This window comes from Bombina bombina, chromosome 3 (assembly GCF_027579735.1).
Source record: "Bombina bombina isolate aBomBom1 chromosome 3, aBomBom1.pri, whole genome shotgun sequence".
Taxonomy (NCBI): domain Eukaryota; kingdom Metazoa; phylum Chordata; class Amphibia; order Anura; family Bombinatoridae; genus Bombina; species Bombina bombina.
The window spans coordinates 209,278,738-209,295,614 of record NC_069501.1 but is presented as its reverse complement, the minus strand read 5'-3'; the positions used below and the strand labels follow the sequence as shown (position 1 = coordinate 209,295,614).

Here is a 16,877-nt window from a genome sequence, read left to right as displayed (position 1 = left end):
CATTTGAAAACAAAAGTGAATTTAAAAAAAGGTCTAAAAATGACATGCTCTATCTAAATCCTGCAAGTTCTGTTTAAGGCTCCACATACAGCATTAGTCAGACTGTAGGATTTCTAATTTAAGTTGTTAGCTGTCCCTCTATGTCAAATTGTAGGGTTAAAAATAAGCACAATATTAAGATGCCCTTCTCTCAACTGAGGGTCTCTTGTGTCTTTAACTAGTCTGTAAGTGTTGGAAACATGGGCTCCAGAAGAGTCATCCCATGCCCATATACCTGGAAATCAGAAATGCCCGTGTTGCTGGGCACTCCGTTATCGTGTGTAACATCATCAAACATTCTCCTATCTCCATTGAACAGAACAACAGTATGTTTGTTTTGGGTTGTTGTTTGTTTAAATAAAAAAAAACCTGAGAATTCATAGTTCAAACAGTTTAAAATTTGTCTACATTCAAAAACTCGAAAATGACAACCTTACCCACCACACCAATTGTGAGACTGATTATCACTACTAATAGATTCACTAAGGACCTACCACAAAAGCAACATCATAAGTGACAATACAGGTAAAAAAAATATTTTTGTTAAGTACTCAAATGATTTGGTTATAAATTATGTTTTCATTGTTGGTGTCCTACAACTGCTATAAAGGTGCCATAAATTAAAGGTTTAAAAGAGTTGAGATTTCAGCAATCAGTTGCAATTTTTAAAATACAACATGCACAGTTTTACATAAAAGATAAGAAAAAATAAACATACAATGCCAGATGCGAATACCTGTCTGCTCCAGGGTGAAATTCTGATAACAAAGAAGGCCGTCTTCTAAGATGTTGCTGTTGCTGTAAAAGCTGGGAAGACTCCAAGTGAGAAGATCGATATTCAGGAACTTGAAAATCCTGTAGAACAAATTCAAAGACAGAATTTAAACATTTTTAAAAGCAAGTGAACAGTTTAGAGTTGCCGAGGACAATGACAATCCCACTATCTTTAATGAAAGTTGGCACAATTTGGAGAAGAGCAAAAGTGGTTATGTTAAAAATATTTTTGCATAAAAGAAGTTTAGTTTCAATGCATATTAAATTATTAAAATGATAACAAGCTATAAGATGGATAAAAAAAATTACCACAGCTCTAATGGTGGTCTTTAACAAGTACAAAAATAAATATTTTAGAAAACATAATTTATGCTTACCTGATAAATTCCTTTCTTCTGTTGTGTGATCAGTCCACGGGTCATCATTACTTCTGGGATATAACTCCTCCCCAACAGGAAATGCAAGAGGATTCACCCAGCAGAGCTGCATATAGCTCCTCCCCTCTACGTCACTCCCAGTCATTCGACCAAGAATCAACGAGAAAGGAGAAACCAAGGGTGAAGTGGTGACTGGAGTATAATTTAAAAAATATTTACCTGCCTTAAAAAACAGGGCGGGCCGTGGACTGATCACACAACAGAAGAAAGGAATTTATCAGGTAAGCATAAATTATGTTTTCTTCTGTTATGTGTGATCAGTCCACGGGTCATCATTACTTCTGGGATACCAATACCAAAGCAAAAGTACACGGATGACGGGAGGGATAGGCAGGCTCATTATACAGAAGGAACCACTGCCTGAAGAACCTTTCTCCCAAAAATAGCCTCCGAAGAAGCAAAAGTGTCAAATTTGTAAAATTTGGAAAAAGTATGAAGCGAAGACCAAGTTGCAGCCTTGCAAATCTGTTCAACAGAGGCCTCATTCTTAAAGGCCCAAGTGGAAGCCACAGCTCTAGTAGAATGAGCTGTAATTCTTTCAGGAGGCTGCTGTCCAGCAGTCTCATAGGCTAAACGAATTATGCTACGAAGCCAGAAGGAGAGAGAGGTAGCCGAAGCCTTATGACCTCTCCTCTGACCAGAGTACACGACAAACAGGGAAGACGTTTGTCGAAAATCCTTAGTTGCCTGCAAGTAGAACTTGAGGGCACGAACTACATCCAGATTGTGTAGAAGACGTTCCTTCTTTGAAGAAGGATTCGGGCACAGGGAAGGAACCACGATCTCTTGATTGATGTTCCTGATAGTGACTACCTTAGGTAAGAACCCAGGTTTAGTACGCAGAACTACCTTATCTGAATGAAAAATCAAATAAGGAGAATCACAATGTAAAGCTGATAACTCAGAGACTCTCCGAGCCGAAGAAATAGCCATTAAAAATAACACTTTCCAAGATAACAACTTTATATCAATGGAATGAAGGGGTTCAAACGGAACTCCTTGTAGAACGTTAAGAACAAGGTTTAAACTCCATGGCGGAGCAACAGTTTTAAACACAGGCTTGATTCTAGCTAAAGCCTGACAAAAGGCCTGGACGTCTGGATTTTCTGACAGACGCCTGTGCAACAAGATGGACAGAGCTGAGATCTGTCCCTTTAATGAACTAGCCGATAAACCCTTTTCTAAACCTTCTTGTAGAAAGGACAATATCCTAGGAATCCTAACCTTACTCCAGGAGTAACCTTTGGATTCGCACCAGTATAGGTATTTACGCCATATCTTATGGTAAATCCTTCTGGTAACAGGCTTCCTAGCCTGTATCAGGGTATCAATAACCGACTCAGAAAAACCACGTTTTGATAAAATCAAGCGTTCAATTTCCAAGCAGTCAGCTTCAGAGAAGTTAGATTTTGATGTTTGAATGGACCCTGTATCAGAAGGTCCTGTCTTAGAGGTAGAGACCAAGGCGGACAGGATGACATGTCCACTAGATCTGCATACCAAGTCCTGCGTGGCCATGCAGGCGCTATTAGAACCACTGATGCTCTCTCCTGTTTGATTTTGGCAATCAATCGAGGAAGCAGCGGGAAGGGTGGAAACACATAAGCCATCCCGAAGTTCCAAGGTGCTGTCAAAGCATCTATCAGAACCGCTCCCGGATCCCTGGATCTGGACCCGTAGCGAGGAAGTTTGGCGCTCTGGCGAGACGCCATGAGATCTATCTCTGGTTTGCCCCAACGTCGAAGTATTTGGGCAAAGACCTCCGGATGAAGTTCCCACTCCCCCGGATGAAAAGTCTGGCGACTCAAGAAATCCGCCTCCCAGTTCTCCACTCCCGGGATGTGGATTGCTGACAGGTGGCAAGAGTGAGACTCTGCCCAGCGAATTATCTTTGATACTTCCATCATTGCTAGGGAGCTTCTTGTCCCTCCTTGATGGTTGATGTAAGCTACAGTCGTGATGTTGTCCGACTGAAACCTGATGAACCCCCGAGTTTTTAACTGGGGCCAAGCCAGAAGGGCATTGAGAACTGCTCTCAATTCCAGAATGTTTATTGGTAGGAGACTTTCCTCCTGATTCCATTGTCCCTGAGCCTTCAGAGAATTCCAGACAGCGCCCCAACCTAGTAGGCTGGCGTCTGTTGTTACAATTGTCCAGACCGGCCTGCTGAATGGCATCCCCCTGGACAGATGTGGCCGAGAAAGCCACCATAGAAGAGAGTTTCTGGTCTCTTGATCCAGATTCAGAGTAGGGGACAAGTCTGAGTAATCCCCATTCCACTGACTCAGCATGCACAATTGCAGCGGTCTGAGATGTAGACGTGCAAAGGGTACTATGTCCATTGCTGCTACCATTAAGCCGATCACCTCCATGCATTGAGCTACTGACGGGAGTTGAATGGAATGAAGGACACGGCATGCATTTAGAAGCTTTGTTAATCTGTCTTCTGTCAGATAAATCTTCATTTCTACAGAATCTATAAGAGTCCCCAAGAATGGAACTCTTGTGAGAGGAAAGAGAGAACTCTTCTTTTCGTTCACTTTCCATCCATGCGACCTTAGAAATGCCAGAACTAACTCTGTATGAGACTTGGCAGTTTGAAAGCTTGAAGCTTGTATCAGAATGTCGTCTAGGTACGGAGCTACCGAAATTCCTCGCGGTCTTAGTACCGCCAGAAGGGCACCCAGAACCTTTGTGAAGATTCTTGGAGCCGTAGCCAATCCGAATGGAAGAGCTACAAACTGGTAATGCCTGTCTAAGAAGGCAAACCTTAGATACCGGTAATGATCTTTGTGAATCGGTATGTGAAGGTAAGCATCCTTTAAATCCACTGTGGTCATGTACTGACCCTTTTGGATCATGGGTAAGATTGTCCGAATAGTTTCCATTTTGAACGATGGAACTCTTAGGAATTTGTTTAGGATCTTTAAATCCAAGATTGGCCTGAAAGTTCCCTCTTTTTTGGGAACCACAAACAGGTTTGAGTAAAACCATTGTCCTTGTTCAGACCGCGGAACCGGATGGATCACTCCCATTAATAACAGATCTTGTACACAGCGTAGAAACGCTTCTTTCTTTATCTGGTTTGTTGACAACCTTGACAGATGAAATCTCCCTCTTGGGGGAGAGAATTTGAAGTCTAGAAGGTATCCCTGAGATATGATCTCTAGCGCCCAGGGATCCTGAACATCTCTTGCCCAAGCCTGGGCGAAGAGAGAGAGTCTGCCCCCCACTAGATCCGGTCCCGGATCGGGGGCCCTCGATTCATGCTGTCTTAGGGGCAGCAGCAGGTTTCCTGGCCTGCTTGCCCTTGTTCCAGGACTGGTTAGGTTTCCAGCCTTGTCTGTAACGAGCAACGGCTCCTTCCTGTTTTGGTGCAGTGGAAGTTGGTGCTGCTCCTGCTTTGAAATTCCGAAAGGGACGAAAATTAGACTGTCTAGCCTTAGCTTTGGCTTTGTCTTGAGGCAGGGCGTGGCCCTTACCTCCTGTAATGTCAGCGATAATTTCTTTCAAACCGGGCCCAAATAAAGTTTGCCCTTTGAAAGGTATATTAAGTAATTTGGACTTAGAAGTTACATCAGCTGACCAGGATTTTAGCCACAGCGCCCTACGTGCCTGAATGGCGAATCCTGAGTTCTTAGCCGTAAGTTTGGTTAAATGTACTACGGCCTCCGAAATGAATGAATTAGCTAGTTTAAGGACTCTAAGCCTGTCCGTAATGTCGTCCAGCGTAGCTGAACTAAGGTTCTCTTCCAGAGACTCCATCCAAAATGCTGCCGCAGCCGTAATCGGCGCGATGCATGCAAGGGGTTGCAATATAAAACCTTGTTGAACAAACATTTTCTTAAGGTAACCCTCTAATTTTTTATCCATTGGATCTGAAAAAGCACAGCTATCCTCCACCGGGATAGTGGTACGCTTAGCTAAAGTAGAAACTGCTCCCTCCACCTTAGGGACCGTTTGCCATAAGTCCCGTGTGGTGGCGTCTATTGGAAACATCTTTCTAAATATTGGAGGGGGTGAGAACGGCACACCGGGTCTATCCCACTCCTTAGTAACAATTTCAGTTAGTCTCTTAGGTATAGGAAAAACGTCAGTACTCGCCGGTACCGCAAAGTATTTATCCAACCTACACAATTTCTCTGGTATTGCAACAGTGTTACAATCATTAAGAGCCGCTAAAACCTCCCCTAGTAATACACGGAGGTTCTCCAATTTAAATTTAAAATTTGAAATATCTGAATCCAATCTGTTTGGATCAGAACCGTCACCCACAGAATGAAGCTCTCCGTCCTCATGCTCTGCAAGCTGTGACGCAGTATCAGACATGGCTCTAGTATTATCAGCGCACTCTGTTCTCACCCCAGAGTGATCACGCCTGCCCCTTAGTTCTGGTAATTTAGCCAAAACTTCAGTCATAACAGTAGCCATATCTTGTAATGTTATCTGTAATGGCCGCCCAGATGTACTAGGCGTCACAATATCACGCACCTCCCGGGCGGGAGATGCAGGTACTGACACGTGAGGCGAGTTAGTCGGCATAACTCTCCCCTCGCTGTTTGGTGAAATTTGTTCAATTTGTACAGATTGGCTTTTATTTAAAGTAGCATCAATACAGTTAGTACATAAATTTCTATTGGGCTCCACCTTGGCATTGGAACAAATGACACAGGTATCTTCCTCTGAATCAGACATGTTTAACACACTAGCAAATAAACTTGCAACTTGGTTACAATCTTATTTAACAAAAACGTACTGTGCCTCAAAGAAGCACTAAACGATTAAATGACAGTTGAAATAATGAACTGAAAAACTGTTATAGCATCAATCCTTGAAAACAACACAACTTTTAGCAAAGGTTTGTTCCCATTAGTAAAGTAACAATAATTAAATTTGAAACGTAAAAATTACAGAGCAACGTTTTTAATCACAGTCAATATATAAGTCTCACAGCTCTGCTGAGAGAATCTACCTCCCTTCAAAGAAGTTTGAAGACCCCTGAGTTCTGTTAGAGATGAACCGGATCATGCAGGAAATACAAGAGTAACTGACTGGAAATTTTTGATGCGTAGCAAAGAGCGCCAAAAACGGCCCCTCCCCCTCACACACAGCAGTGAGAGAGAAACGAAACTGTCACAATTAAAACAAGCAACTGCCAAGTGGAAAAATAATGCCCAAACATTTATTCACTCAGTACCTCAGAAAATGCAAACGATTCTACATTCCAGCAAAAACGTTTAACATAATAAATACCTATTAAAAGGTTTAATGTACTTTTTACAGAGTAATTCCAGTGAAGTACCATCCCCAGAATACTGAAGTGTAGAGTATACATACATGTCATAACGGTATGGCAGGATTTTCTCATCAATTCCATTCAGAAAATAAAAACTGCTACATACCTCAATGCAGATTCATCTGCCCGCTGTCCCCTGATCTGAAGCTTTTACCTCCCTCAGATGGCCGAGAAACAGCAATATGATCTTAACTACTCCGGTTAAAATCATAGTAAAAAACTCTGGTAGATTCTTCTTCAAACTCTGCCAGAGAGGCAATAACACGCTCCGGTGCTATTGTAAAATAACAAACTTTTGATTGAAGTTATAAAAACTAAGTATAATCACCATAGTCCTCTCACACATCCTATCTAGTCGTTGGGTGCAAGAGAATGACTGGGAGTGACGTAGAGGGGAGGAGCTATATGCAGCTCTGCTGGGTGAATCCTCTTGCATTTCCTGTTGGGGAGGAGTTATATCCCAGAAGTAATGATGACCCGTGGACTGATCACACATAACAGAAGAAATCTTTTTTTTTTTTTTTTTTTTTTTTTTTTTAAAGAAACTGATAAATTATCATCCAAACAATGTAACATGTTGAACCCAATTGAAGGCAACTTTAAATGTCCTTTTAAATTCACATCAAGGAAATCTTAAGACACCAGTTTCAACAGCATTTTATCTTTTGCAATCAAAATGTTCTAAACCAATAGTTTGTCTTCTGATAAAATACTTGGGTAAAATTAAAAAAAAAAAACATTAAAAACACTCCTTGCTTTTGTGTAAATATTGTGCTTGCCCTTCATTCCCTGGAGAGGCTTTAAAGCAAATTGTAAAAACTGAAGAATTCTTAGAATCCTAAAAGTAATACCAAGAAAATCCTCTGGAAGAGCACTATACAAAATTATGCACTGCAAATTGTGTGATAAATTTTTTGGGTAACAGGTTTCCTGGTCTGAATTAGTGTCAATAAAGGAATCAGAAAGCCCTCTACGTTTTAAAAATAGGCATCCAACCTCCACATCGTCAAACTTGGAGAATGTAATGGAAAAGAGGTCCTTGAGATAATAGATTTCGTCTTAGAGCAAAAAGCCATTGAGGAGAAGAGGACATCTGAAATAGACCCGAATACTATGTTCTGAGGGTCCAGCACGGAGCAATCAAGATTAACGAATCCGACTCCTGTTTGATTCGAGCAATTACTCTTGGAAGTAGAACAAAAAATGGAGGAAACAGGTACGCTAGATGAAAATTCTATGGACGTCTATCATTTGAGCCTGTGGATCTCTTGATCTTGCATCATACATTGGAAGTTTGTGATTTAAATGAGAGGCCATCAGATCTATGCCTGATAGACCCAATTTGAACAATAATTGATCGAAAATGTCCTGATGGAGAGACCACTCTCCTGGATTAACCGACTGATGGCTGAGGTAATCTGTTTCCCAATTGTTCACTCCTGGAACGTGAACTGCTGACAGAGACAAAAACTGGGACAACTCCTGCATAGCCAGTGGACTTCGGGTTCCTCCTTGATGATTTATGTAGCCCACTGCCGTGATAATGTCCAAATGGAAACCGAGAAAGTTTTCTTCCTTTAAGAGGGGCAAGGACTGAAAGGCCCGAAGAATCGCTCCAAGTTCCAGAATGTTGATTGGTAACCTCGCCTCCAGAGGGCACCAAACTCTTTGCGCTCTTTGAGAACTCCAGATCGCACCCCAGCATGAAAGACTGGCACCCATTGTCACAATCGCCCATGACGGGCCAAGAAAAGATCCTTCAAGGGTCAAAGAAAGACCTTGTATCCACCAAGAGAGAGATTGCCTGATGGAAAAATCCAGAGCAATCTTCTGTTTCAATTTCAGATAATTCTTTGACCACTAATTGAGCATAGATAGTTGAAGGGGTAGCAAGTGAAAGCGGGAAAAGGGAACTGCATCCGAAACAAGACCCACTAACTCCATGTATTGAGCTACTGATGGACCTGAAGCATGTTGCAGGCACAGGCACACCTTCTGAAGCTTAAAGGGACACTGTACCCAATTTTTTTTCTTCCATGATTCAGATAGAGCATGCAATTTTAAGCCACTTTCTAATTTATTCCTATTATCAATTTCTCTTTGTTCTCTTGCTATCTTTATTTTAAAAAGACATCTAAGCTTTTTTTATATTCAGAACTCTGGACAGTACTTTTTTATTGGAGGATGCGTTTATCCACCAATCAGCAAGAACAACCCAGGTTGATCACCAAAAATGGGCCGGCATCTAAACTTACTTTCTTGCATTTCAAATAAAGATACCAAGAGAATGAAGAAAATTTGATAATAGGAGTAAATTAGAAAGTTGCTTAAAATGTCATGCTCTATCTGAATCACGAAAGAAAAAATTTGGGTACAGTGTCCCTTTAATTTGGCATGATTCCATCAGGTATAGACTGACTCTATGCTGACTCCTAGAACGGACACCCTTGTAGCTGGAGATAGTGAGCTCTTTGGAAAATTGTTTCTCCAACCATGGTCTTGGAGAAAAGATGGGAGTTGGGGTATGGGAAAAAGTTAGAGGCAGGGAAGGAGCCTGCACTAAGATATCGGTCCAGATAAGGGACAGTTGAAAACCACTGAGCTCTGATAATAGCCAACAATGTTCCTATGACCTTTGTAAAAATACTTTCAGCTGTAGCCAGACAAAAAGGAAGGGCAACAAATTAATAGTGTTTGTCTAATGTAGAAACATAGAAATTGACGGCAGATAAGAGCCATATGCCCAGCAAGTCTGGCCGATATTACCTAACAGCATAAACTTATCTAGTTCGTAGGATAGCCTTATGCTTGTCCCAGGCATTTTTAAAGTCCCCCACAGTGTTTGTCATTACTACCTCTTGAGGAAGTTTATTCCATAAATCACTCTCTCTGTAAAGAAGTTCTTTCTCAAATTACTCCTGAATCTACTACCCTTCAGCTTCAGATCATGACCCCTTGTTCTTGAATATTGCATTTTATGTAAAATAAGCACAGCCTCAGTTTTACTAAGTCATTTAACACACTTGAAATTTGCTATCATTCCACCTCTTTCCCTTCTCTCCTCTATACATATTTAGATCATTGAGCCTATCCTGGTAAGTTTTATTTTTTAGACCATGTACCATTTTGGTAGCCCTCCTTTGTACAGATTCAAGTTTGTTAATATCCTTCTGAAGATATAGCCTCCAGAACTGCACACAATACTCAAGATGAAGCCTAACTAATGATCTATAAAGTGGCATAAGAACCTTACTATTTCTGCTGCAAATACCTCTACCAATACGTCCAAGCATTCTGCTAGCCTTACTCGCTGCATTACTGCATTGTTAACCAAGTTTTAAATCATCTGAACTAATAATTCCCAAGTCCTGTTCCTCATCTTTAACTGTCAGTAAAGTGTCATTGAGTCTGTAATTAACATTTGGATTTTTCTTCCCTAAATCCATTATTTTACACTTTGCTGTGATAAACTTTAGATCCCAGTCATTTGTCCAATCCTCCAATTGTTGTATTTTACTTCTCATTTTGTCTACCCCCCTGGAACATCCACTCTGTTTGTAGATGATACAAAAATTTGTAACAGACATACTTTCCATTATAGCCCTTTGCTGATATCACAGATAAATATGTTAAACAAAACAGGCCCCAGAAACACCACTAGTAACAGCCCCCTCTGCTGAATAAACTCCATTTACTAAGACACTTTGTTTTCTGTCCTTAAGCCAGCATTCCACCCAATGCATAATTTTTGAGTCTAGACCAAGGAGATAGTTTGTGAATTAGTTAATTGTGCGGGACGGTGTCAAATGCTTTGATGAAATCTAGATATTCTACATCAACTGCTCCACCCTTGTCTAATACTTTTGTTAAATAATTAAAGAAGTCAATTAGATTAGTCTAACATGATGTCCCTGAAGTTAAACCAAAACTTTAGGAATTGATTGTGATCTTTGTGAATATTAATGTGCAGGTATGCATCCTTGAGGTCTATAGTAGACTTGTATAGACCCTATTGGATTAAATAAGTAAGATTGTACAAATTATTTCCATCTTGAAAGTGGGAACCCAAACAAACTTGTTCAGGGTTTTTCAATTCTAAAATGGTTCTGAAAGTCCCTTCCTTCATTGGAACAATGAACAAATTGTAGTAAAACCCCTAAACCTGTTGAGACCCTGGTACTGGGATTACTCCCTAATCCTGAACATATTGTATAAAAGCAGCCACCTTTACAGGATTTTTGGGGACATACAGATGGAATCGTCATCAATGAGGCCTGGAGCAAAACGCCTATCCTGTAACCCTGGGATATGATGTTTTGAACCCAGGGGTCCTTGAGTGACTGAAAAGAGGCCTTCTGGAAAAGACTCAGTCTGCCCCCTACCAGAACACATTCTGGTCTGGAGACCGCATCTTTACACAGATTTGGAATTGGACTCCTCCTTAGTCCAAGAAGAACCAGGCTTCCATGCTGGCTTGGAGGGCTCAGACTTTTGAGAAGAGAAGGACTTCTGATCTCCTGAGAAACAAATCAGATTACTAGGTCTGTTATCTTATATTTCTTGTCCTGAGGGAGAAAAGATCTTTTTCTATCAGTAACAGTCTTAATAATGGAGTCAAAATCAGAACCAAATAGAATATTCCCTTGGAAGGAGAAAGACAACCTATGTTTTGATACCACATCTGTGGACCATGATTTTAACCATAAAAAGGTCCTTCTTGCAAATAAATGCCATAGACATATTTTTACATCAATCTTGAGAATGTCCATCACTGCGTCACATATAAAGGAGTTAGCCATTTTAAGGGCTTTGATACAATTCTGGAGGTCATCCGCAGAGGATTTTTCAGAAGCCATTTTGGATATGGGATCACACCAGAAACCCCCTGCCGCAGCCACTCGAACACTGTTGGTTTAAGCAAAAGATCTGTCTGAAGAAAGAGCTTTCTCAGGAAACATTTTACAGTCTATAGGGTCCCTGAAAAATATATCACCAATCATGTGGATGGTACTGTGTTTGGCAAGAGTGTAAATAGCTCCACCAACCTTGGGCATGGTTTCCAATAATGCCACATTCTGTTTTGGAATCAGGTACATCCTCTTAAACCTGGAAGTAGGAGCAAATGTAAATATCAGGTAAATTTCTATTCCTTGGCTATATAGTCAGAAACCAAATCTGCAACCTGAAATACCTCTGGAAACTTTGGAGGAGCTTTAAAATATTTAAATTATTTACAAGTTTGTTTTTAGCAGTTTTTTCTCAGACCTCATAACAAGGTGTGGCTATGCTCCACTTTAAATCTGAAATCACTGGCAAAGTCATGGTCAAGACCAGGGTCCTGTTCACCAGATGACACTTCCCCATTTGACCTGAATGATTTTGAGTCATCAGGTGTCTGAGCTCTGAAGGAGGACAGGAATTTGAGGTTGTGGGGAAGGCGCTTGACTGTTCATATCAAAGGATTGAGGTAAAGCCCCAGACTTGAGTTTACGCTTACTCAGCTTGGGGATAAGCTGCTACATTTTCTGCTTTAGCCCTGTGTAAATTATTCTTAAACTCAGGGGTAAAAACAGTAGTAGCTTCCTGAGTAACATACACAGGGACACAAGATAATTCCTTAGAGGAAGTAGGATGTAAAAATTGAGGCATACAACTATTGCAAAGTTGATTAACCTGGCACACTGGAACAGTTTTGCAAAACAAACACAAAAATGGGTTCCATTTTAATGAAAACGTATCAGTATAGCAGAGTATGAACACTTGCCATTTAAAACCTCTGACACCTGCAATTTAAGTAAAGAAATGCCTAAGCCCTAGAAAGTGACATAGTGACATACTGACAAAATGCCCCAAGTGACCCTCTGGCAGCTCCTGCATGGGTACTCACTGACACCCCTCCAGTGACAGGACACAGATTCTGGCACAATTTTGCAGAGAAAGTAGGCAGATGCTTGAAATAACTTTCCTCCTCAAATGCTTTACTCAGTAGTGAGAGCAAAAAAAAAAATATATATATATATAAAAAAAAAATTATAAGAGTGCAAGCTGAAGGGGCGAATATTTCCACATAAAAAGACCATTTTATAAGTTTACATAAAATAATAAAAACATGTCCCCAAACATTTCCTGTGTGCTTCAGAGCCAAACCGCATGTTGATTGAGGGAACCGCTGACTGCACATAGCAATAAGCGGTTTTCTTAATGGGCCATAACCCCATTTTTGGGTATGGCCAAAGGGTGTCAGAGCCCGGCGTATGCCTTCCTAACTGATGTAGGAAACTTATCTTCCTGAATTCAGGGAAAAAATGTGCCAGGAGGGGAGCAGGCCAAGCCCCCTGGCTATGCTGTACATGCGTGAGAGTACCTTCTAATAGTCTGTGGGCTGTGCTGTGGTAAGAGGCATACCTGAAGTAGCACCCCTCCACTGGCTTACCAGGCACCATACTGCAGCAGTATCCAGTAGACAACACACCCAGTGCTTGTACAAGTATAGCAGATGATATAACATAATTTATGCTTACCTGATAAATTCCTTTCTTCTATAGTTTGATCAGTCCACGGGTCATCATTACTTCTGGGATATTACTCCTCCCCAACAGGAAGTGCAAGAGGATTCACCCAGCAGAGCTGCATATAGCTCCTCCCCTCTACGTCACTCCCAGTCATTCGACCAAGGACCAACGAGAAAGGAAAAGCCAAGGGTGAAGTGGTGACTGGAGTATAAATTAAAAAATATTTACCTGCCTTAAAAACAGGGCGGGCCGTGGACTGATCACACTACAGAAGAAAGGAATTTATCAGGTAAGCATAAATTATGTTTTCTTCTGTTAAGTGTGATCAGTCCACGGGTCATCATTACTTCTGGGATACCAATACCAAAGCAAAAGTACACGGATGACGGGAGGGATAGGCAGGCTCTTTATACAGAAGGAACCACTGCCTGAAGAACCTTTCTCCCAAAAATAGCCTCCGATGAAGCAAAAGAGTCAAATTTGTAAAATTTGGAAAAAGTATGAAGCGAAGACCAAGTTGCAGCCTTGCAAATCTGTTCAACAGAGGCCTCATTCTTGAAGGCCCAAGTGGAAGCCACAGCTCTAGTAGAATGAGCTGTAATTCTTTCAGGAGGCTGCTGTCCAGCAGTCTCATAAGCTAAACGAATTATGCTACGAAGCCAAAAAGAAAGAGAGGTAGCGGAAGCTTTTTGACCTCTCCTCTGCCCAGAGTAAATGACAAACAGAGAAGACGTTTGTCGAAATTCCTTAGTTGCCTGTAAGTAAAATTTTAGAGCACGGACTACATCCAGGTTGTGCAGTAGACGTTCCTTCTTTGAAGAAGGATTTGGGCATAAAGAAGGAACAACAATCTCTTGATTGATATTCCTGTTAGTAACTACCTTAGGTAAGAACGCAGGTTTAGTACGCAGGACTACCTTATCCGAATGAAAAATCAAATAAGGAGAATCACAATGTAAGGCTGATAATTCAGAGACTCTTCGAGCCGAGGAAATAGCCATTAAAAATAGAACTTTCCAAGATAACAACTTTATATCAATGGAACGAAGGGGTTCAAACGGAACGCCCTGAAAAACATTAAGAACAAGGTTTAAACTCCATGGTGGAGCAACAGTTTTAAACACAGGCTTAATCCTGGTCAAAGCCTGACAAAAAGCCTGGACGTCAGGAACTTCTGACAGACGTTTGTGTAACAGAATGGACAGAGCTGAGATCTGTCCCTTTAATGAACTAGCAGATAAACCCTTTTCTAAACCTTCTTGTAGAAAAGACAATATCCTAGGAATCCTAACCTCACTCCAAGAGTAACCTTTGGATTCACACCAATATAGGTATTTACGCCATATCTTATGGTAAATCTTTCTGGTAACAGGTTTCCTAGCCTGTATTAAGGTATCAATAACTGACTCAGAAAACCCACGTCTTGATAAAATCAAGCGTTCAATTTCCAAGCAGTCAGCTTCAGAGAAGTTAGATTTTGATGTTTGAAGGGACCCTGTATCAGAAGGTCCTGTTTCAGAGGTAGAGACCAAGGTGGACAGGATGACATGTCCACCAGGTCTGCATACCAAGTCCTGCGTGGCCACGCAGGTGCTATTAGAATCACTGATGCTCTCTCTTGTTTGATTCTGGCAATCAATCGCGGAAGCAACGGGAAGGGTGGAAACACGTAAGCCATCCTGAAGTCCCAAGGTGCTGTCAGAGCATCTATCAGGACTGCTCCTGGATCCCTGGATCTGGACCCGTAACGAGGAAGCTTGGCGTTCTGTCGAGACGCCATGAGATCTATCTCTGGTTTGCCCCAACGTCGAAGTATTTGGGCAAAGACCTCCGGATGAAGTTCCCACTCCCCCGGATGAAAAGTCTGACGACTTAAGAAATCCGCCTCCCAGTTCTCCACTCCCGGGATGTGGATTGCTGACAGGTGGCAAGAGTGAGACTCTGCCCAGAGAATTATCTTGATACTACCATCATAGCTAGGGAGCTTCTTGTCCCTCCCTGATGGTTGATGTAAGCTACAGTCGTGATGTTGTCCGACAAACCTGATGAACCCCCGAGTTGTCAACTGGGGCCAAGCCAGGAGGGCATTGAGAACTGCTCTCAATTCCAGAATGTTTATTGGCAGGAGACTCTCCTCCTGACTCCATTGTCCCTGAGCCTTCAGAGAATTCCAGACGGCACCCCAACCTAGAAGGCTGGCGTCTGTTGTTACAATTGTCCAGTCTGGTCTGCTGAATGGCATCCCCCTGGACAGATGTGGCCGAGAAAGCCACCATAGAAGAGAATTTCTGGTCTCTTGATCCAGATTCAGAGAAGGGGATAAGTCTGAGTAATCCCCATTCCACTGACTTAGCATGCACAGTTGCAGTGGTCTGAGGTGTAAGCGTGCAAAGGGTACTATGTCCATTGCCGCTACCATTAAGCCGATTCCCTCCATGCATTGAGCCACTGACGGGTGTTGAATGGAATGAAGGGTGCGGCAAGCACTTTGAAGTCTTGTTAGCCTGTCCTCTGTCAGGTAAATCTTCATTTCTACAGAATCTATAAGAGTCCCCAGGAAGGGAACTCTTGTGAGTGGAACGAGTGAACTTTTCTTTTCGTTCACCTTCCATCCATGTGAACTTAGAAATGCCAGCACTAACTCTGTATGAGACTTGGCAGTTTGAAAGCTTGAAGCTTGTATCAGAATGTCGTCTAGGTATGGAGCTACCGAGATTCCCCGCGGTCTTAGTACCGCCAGAAGAGCACCCAGAACCTTTGTGAAGATTCTTGGAGCTGTAGCCAATCCGAATGGAAGAGCCACAAACTGGTAATGCCTGTCTAGGAAGGCAAACCTTAGGTACCGATAATGATCTTTGTGAATCGGTATGTGAAGGTAAGTATCTTTTAAATCTACAGTGGTCATGTACTGACCCTCTTGGATCATAGGTAAAATTGTCCGAATAGTCTCCATCTTGAACGATGGAACTCTTAGGAATTTGTTTAGGATCTTTAAGTCCAGGATTGGTCTGAAAGTTCCCTCTTTTTTGGGAACCACAAAAAGATTTGAGTAAAACCCCTGTCCCTGTTCCGATCGTGGAACTGGATGGATTACTCCCATTAACAAGAGCTCTTGTACGCAGCGTAGAAACGCCTCTTTCTTTGTCTGGATTGTTGACAATCTTGACAGATGAAATCTCTCTCTTGGAGGAGAGTATTTGAAGTCCAGAAGGTATCCCTGAGATATTATCTCTAGCGCCCAGGGATCCTGAACATCTCTTGCCCAAGCCTGGGCGAAGAGAGAAAGTCTGCCCCCCACTAGATCCGATCCCGGATCGGGGGCCCTAAAATTAGACTGTCTAGTCTTGGCTTTGGCTTTGTCCTGAGGCAGGGCATGGCCTTTACCTCCTGTAATGTCAGCGATAATCTCTTTCAACCCGGGCCCGAATAAGGTCTGCCCTTTGAAAGGTATATTAAGCAATTTAGACTTAGAAGTAACATCAGCTGACCAGGATTTTAGCCACAGCGCCCTGCGTGCCTGAATGGCGAATCCTGAATTCTTCGCCGTAAGTTTAGTAAGATGTACTACGGCCTCCGAAATGAATGAATTAGCTAGTTTAAGGACTCTAAGCCTGTCCGTAATGTCGTCCAGAGTAGCTGAACCAATGTTCTCTTCCAGAGACTCAATCCAGAATGCCGCTGCAGCCGTGATCGGCACAATGCATGCAAGGGGTTGCAATATAAAACCTTGTTGAACAAACATTTTCTTAAGGTAACCCTCTAACTTTTTATCCATTGGATCTGAAAAAGCACAGCTATCCTCCACCGGGATAGTGGTAC

General features: G+C 42.0%; 1 protein-coding gene across 6 annotated transcripts in view; it reads right to left on the bottom strand.

The window, feature by feature from the left end:
* Positions 1 to 16,877, bottom strand: part of NCOR1 (nuclear receptor corepressor 1) — a 1,077,134-nt gene that overhangs the window by 1,030,482 nt on the left and 29,775 nt on the right. For 4 of the 6 annotated variants that reach the window (XM_053706113.1, XM_053706112.1, XM_053706115.1 and 1 more), the window contains one exon: positions 758 to 894. In XM_053706113.1, the coding sequence (XP_053562088.1) occupies positions 758 to 894 (137 nt within the window). The remainder of the gene's footprint in view (positions 1 to 757; positions 895 to 16,877) is intronic. The other 2 variants (XM_053706114.1, XM_053706117.1) reach the window with 1 other exon arrangement.